General features: G+C 42.2%; 1 protein-coding gene across 1 annotated transcript in view; it reads right to left on the bottom strand.

Moving 5' to 3' along the window:
* Positions 1–5,258, bottom strand: part of LOC143038063 (UDP-glucosyltransferase 2-like) — a 22,614-nt gene extending 17,356 nt beyond the window's left edge. The window contains exons 1-2 of the mRNA XM_076206960.1: positions 4,165–5,258; positions 2,811–3,036 (exon numbers count right to left, since the gene is read on the bottom strand). Coding sequence (XP_076063075.1) covers positions 2,811–3,036; positions 4,165–4,965 — 1,027 coding nt within the window. The 5' untranslated portion in view covers positions 4,966–5,258. The remainder of the gene's footprint in view (positions 1–2,810; positions 3,037–4,164) is intronic.
* Between the last annotated feature and the right edge of the window lie 503 nt (positions 5,259–5,761).

The raw sequence follows: 5,761 nt of genomic DNA, 5'->3' as shown, positions 1-5,761 counted from the left end.
CATTGAATAGACCTCTGAACTCCAATGAAATAATTCATTTCAGTTAATCCCATCAATCAGCAGCCCCCTAACAACCGGCAAGGTTCATGAAATTATTTATTTTGTAATAAGTCGCCGGTTGTTGTACTTTTCATGAGAAATAGTTACTAAAATATTGCGAAAGTTGATAAATTGAATTTGGATCTGGTCCGGTCATCGAGTTCCAACCCGTCGGGGCCGCACCTCCTAGGGTAGTTAAAGGAGTTGATGGGGATCGGAAGCGGGCATTAGGGAGTCGATCCCTTTGGATATTCGATCCTCAGATTTGTTAGTTCCCATTAAAAAAATAGTAAATAAATAAAGTTGGGACAACAAGAAGAGATGGTCAATCAAAATGTGGATCTATTAATATTATTATTGTTGTTTAACTATTTGTTTGAAACGTAAGAAAGCCTAAGAAAATGTTGCGTGACTCTGGTTCGTATGGCTTTCACGAGATCCTCCATAGTATTGAGTGCATAATATTTGTATTACCGTAGGACTTGCTCAAGGGCAAAAATATGTGTACACTTATAAACAATTATAAACTGCAAAGAAACATACATACACACATACATGGAAACATACATACATGCAAACATATATACACACATAAATACATACACACATATATACGTATATACATATTTACATATATGCATCTATACATATATATACCTATGTACATATGTACATATATATATATATATATGTATATATATATATATATATACATGCACACACATATACATATATATATATATATATAATATATATATATATATGCACTTACATATACACACATATATATATTATATATATAGATATACATATATGCACACACATACATACATATACATATACCAAGGCTTTTTTCCCCCTTACCAGGGGGGTAGCCAAAAAGGACAAGGCACAAAACATTCCCACCCATTTCATTCCCGAAAACGCTCCACACCCCTCCACCCTCCCTCCCATCTCAGCACCTCCCAGATGACGGGCCATCCCTGCACCCTGTCCACTGCCCTGGGTCAGAAGCAGTGTCACAGGACACAGCACATCCACAGCAAGGCCGCTTCATTAAATCGGCGACCCCCCCTCTTCGTCCCCCCATATAAAGGAGAGGACGGGGAGAAATCCCTTCGGGCTGCGTCAAAAAATTTTGCTCACACACACTATCTCACCCCCATTCCCCCGTCCAATCCACCTCATGCATCACAACATTTTCCATATACAACCATTCTCCATTCACCCCTGTCTTCTGTCCTCTCCCGTCCTTACTCAACCGACATTCCCCTCTTCCCCCAAGCCCCCCTCACCCCATCCCTCCATCTCATCCTAGGACGTCCCCTCATGTTCACCACTCCCTCCACATCTGCCTTCCATACCTCTTTTACTAGTCTTTCTTCACTCATTCTTTCCATGTGTCCAAACCATCCCAATACTCTTTCATCCACCCTATCTCCCAACTCCCTTACCACCCCTCTTCTCCTCACTTCTCACTCTATCTAGCCTAATAACCCCCATTATACTTCTCAGACACCTCATCTCAAACACATTCAAACTCCTTTCTTCCTCTCTCATGTTCCATGTTTCTGCTCCATACAGTGCTGTTGGCACAATCACTCCTTCATACAGTCTCCTCTTAGCATCCATTTCCAGATTCCTATTCCTCATTACACTTTTTAAACCACCAAGGCATTTACTCGCTTCTCTCAATCTACATTCTACCTCCACCTTCACTCCACCCTTTCCTGCCACATTTGCACCCAAATATCTAAAACTATCCACTTCCTCCAGTTGCTCTCCCTTAACGCTCACTTCCAGATTACTGCCACTTTCACCCCTTGCACATCTCATCACCTTACTTTTACCCACATTTATCTTCAGCTTTCTTCTATCACACTCTCCCAAACTCTGTCACCAGCTTCCTCAATCCCTCCTCCGATCCTGCCACAAGCGCAGTGTCGTCCGCAAACAACAGCTGGCTCACCTCCCACTTTTCTCCATTTTCCTTAACCATCTCCAATCTCTGACCCACTACCCTTGCATTCACCTCTCGTACCACCCCATCCATGTATAAGTTGAACAGCCAGGGTGACATAACGCATCCCTGACGAAGTCCCACCTTTACCTTAAACCACTCACTCTCTCCATTTCTAATCCTGACACAAGCTCTACTACTCTCATAAAAACTCTTGACAGGTCCCAGCAACTTTCCTCCTATCCCGTATATCCGCATAACCTCCCACAGTGCCTTTCTGTCTACCCTGTCGTAAGCCTTTTCCAGATCCATAAAGGCCCAGAAAACATCCTTCCTCTTACCTATAGCTTTCTCACATATCTGTCTTACCACACATACATACATATAATATATATATATATATATATATATATATATATATGCACACATATATACAGGCACACATATATACATGCATACATACATACATGCAAACACACATGCATACACACATACATACATACACACATACACACACATACACACACATACATGTACATACATATACATACATATACATACATATACATACACACATACATATACATACATATACATACACATACACACATACACACATATACACATATACACATATACACATACACATACACACATATATACACATATACACATACACACATACACACATACACACATACACATATACACATACACATGTACACATATATACATACATACATACATACATATACTTTAAGGTTTGCCCTACCACACGAAATCATGTAGGCACATATTCGGACCTACTCACCAAGGACATCCTGCTGGGGGACCCATTCATACGCCCTGACGTTCTTTGGGAGTTCGACGCCAGATTCGAGGCTGTACTTGATGAGGACTCTGTGAGGCATCCGACCGAAGGCCTCGAAGAGCTCCTTCCGGTACACTTCGGGGATGCCCTTACTCTTCTGCAGGGCACCGAGGCTGAAGTACACAACTCCTTCAGGACCCGCGCCGTCCAGCCACTCAGCGATGTCCTACATGTAAACAGATAGAGAATTCATTATAGAGTTCATAGATAAACAAGATATTTCTTAATATCCATTTTATTATTGTTATTATTATTGTTATTATTATTGTTATTATTGTTATTGCTATTATTATTATTATTATTATCATTATCATTATTATAGTTGTTATTTGCTGTTATTGTTTTTATTATTGTTGTTGTTGTTGCTAGTATTATTATCACTATTGATATTATAATTATCATTGTTATTATTGTCATTATTGTTATTGATATTATTGTTATTATCGCTATTGTTGTTATCAGTGTTATTATTGTTGTTCATTTCTTTATTATTATCATTGTTTTTATTATTGCTATTATAGTTATTACTATTATTATTGTTGTTATTACTAATATTATTATTATCATTATTGCTATTGTTATCATTATTATTATTATCATTATTATTTGTTTATTATTTTTTATTTATATATTTATTTTGGATGAAGAGCCGTGTAGCAGGTATATACACAGAATAGATTCGTGGTAACGTCATTCCTAAGTACAATTGCTAACTAAAGTCCCGCTACTTTTTGTTGAGGAGGAGGGACATTATCAGCTGAATGAAATCGTCTGTAGGGATTTAGAAAAAAAACTTCTATAGTCATATAACGTTGCGAAAGTTCGAACGAGAATGTAACACTTCATACTTAGCATTTGATGGATCTCTCGGCACATCGTTTTACAACAAAGTTATTCTATGTGCAGTTACATTAACTCAACAGCAACAAAATATATTCGACAAAGTGTATGTTCTGCAGGGCAAACTGACTGTGACAGCTTCGCTATAATGACGAACTAAAAATATTTCGTTCCTGTTATCACCAGAAGATTTTATTCAGGGAGTCAAGCCCTCCGCTATGCAGGAGGGCTTCTCTCGACAGAATAAAATCGCCTGGCGGCAGCAAGAATGAATACATTATTCGTGAATGACATTGAGAGGGTTAGTAGGAATTTCAATGCTCTTAATGGAGTGAGCATGGTCCATACATTTATTGTATCATGCAATCAAAGAATTTCGTCCCTCTGAAAACAGGTCATCATTGGTTTGTGGTAGAGACCAGTTATGAACACACAAAGTTCAGATCGGGCTCACCTCCGGCAAGGGCTTGGCGGGTTTGCAGTGCATGCAGCCGACTTCCACCTGGTTGGGGAGAAGCGGGATGGAGCCATCGAGGAGGTGGTGATGGTTCAGGAGGGTAAGTGCCTGTCGAGGGTACATCGAGTAAGGGTCAGGCAGATCGGGGAACTTCTCCCGAAGAGCCTCGGCCAGAGGCTTCCCGACGGCTCTCCTGAAGGCGTACCGAAGAGCAAAGAGGGACAGGGTGTTAGCGAAGCGTTCCCACAGGGTCATGTCGTTGTCGTAGGGGAGAATGACAGAGGGCAGGGTTGCTGGGGACACGTAGTTCCCCAGGTAGCTCAGCTGAAGAGGCTCAGACCCGACGGGGGAGTAGGTGATGAAAGGCGCCTTCACATCCATCAGGAACGGAAAAGCCATCTCGTTGGCTGCACTGTTGATAATGATTGCGTCAAATTCCCTCCGGCGGCGCCACAGGTCCATGACTTTTGGGGTCTCGTAGAGCTTCCTCGCCATCGTGGGGAACGCCTTAAGCCACATCCTGAAGGCGGTAGGAGAGGAACGGAGTTCGAAGAGGTCCATGCTGTCGAGGCTGGAGTGGGGAGCTAGGACGTGGGTGATGTTTGGGTGGCTGGAGAAGGGGTCGCCTGCGGACACCATCGTGACGGTGTGTCCGCGAGCGGCCAGGCCTTCTGCCAGCGTGAGGCATAGAGACCGCACAGACCGGGAGGCCAATGGCGTCAGGAAAAGAACGTTCGAAGCTGACACCGCCGACAGGAACATCACTGTCATCAGCAGCAGTAGGCAGAGTCGTGTCATGATGAATGAAAAAAAAAAATAAAGAAGAAATTAATATGAATTTAGATTTTCTGGGTCGCCGTTTAACTAAAAAAATCCCTAAGATCCAAAATCTCTTTCTCGGGGACCGGGAAGAAGAAAAAGACAGATTCTTCCACTTCAGGTCTGTGTTGGGGGGATGTATCGGCCCTCTTTCTGTAGACACTCCACAGGGGACCACAACTGTTCTCGGGGTCTAAACGCGAGTACCCCGGCAGCAGCCACCAGAGCAATGGCAGGGCAAAGGAGAGGAGGGCAGAAGACTGACGGTGCGCCTCTCCATCGCCGAGCTAAATACGTTCCCGCTGCCAGGGGCGCAAACGGCGGTGGTAGCGGAAGGGTGGGAGGAGGGATGCTGGGGGCATTTATTGAATGTATAAGTAGACGTAGGGATGGCAGTGGAATCAGAGAAAGTTAAAGGTTACGTGATAGAATCGGGGTGCCTACGTTCTTATTAAGGACGAGTCTTGGATGTATAGCAGGACGTCCGCCCTTCCTATGGGACAGGAAGTAGCACGTTTCGTGGGCAGAAGTGCATCTGATGTGACTTAGATATCTTGTGATCTCTCTCTATCTCTGTCTCTCTCTCTCTCTCTCTCTCTCTCTCTCTCTATATATATATATATATATATATATATATATATATATATATATATATATGTATATATATACATACACACACACATATGCGAATAAATCACAAAAACACGTGATTCACAAAATGTGTAATAAAACCACTTGGAAAATAAAATGAAAGGTGACCGAACGTTTTCGTCTA

Source organism: Oratosquilla oratoria, chromosome 23 (genome assembly GCF_046742065.1).
Source record: "Oratosquilla oratoria isolate Oo_2021 chromosome 23, ASM4674206v1, whole genome shotgun sequence".
In the NCBI taxonomy this organism is placed as follows: Eukaryota; Metazoa; Arthropoda; class Malacostraca; order Stomatopoda; family Squillidae; genus Oratosquilla; species Oratosquilla oratoria.
The sequence above is the reverse complement of the archived record's forward strand: the minus strand, read 5'-3'. Positions and strand labels throughout refer to the sequence as shown.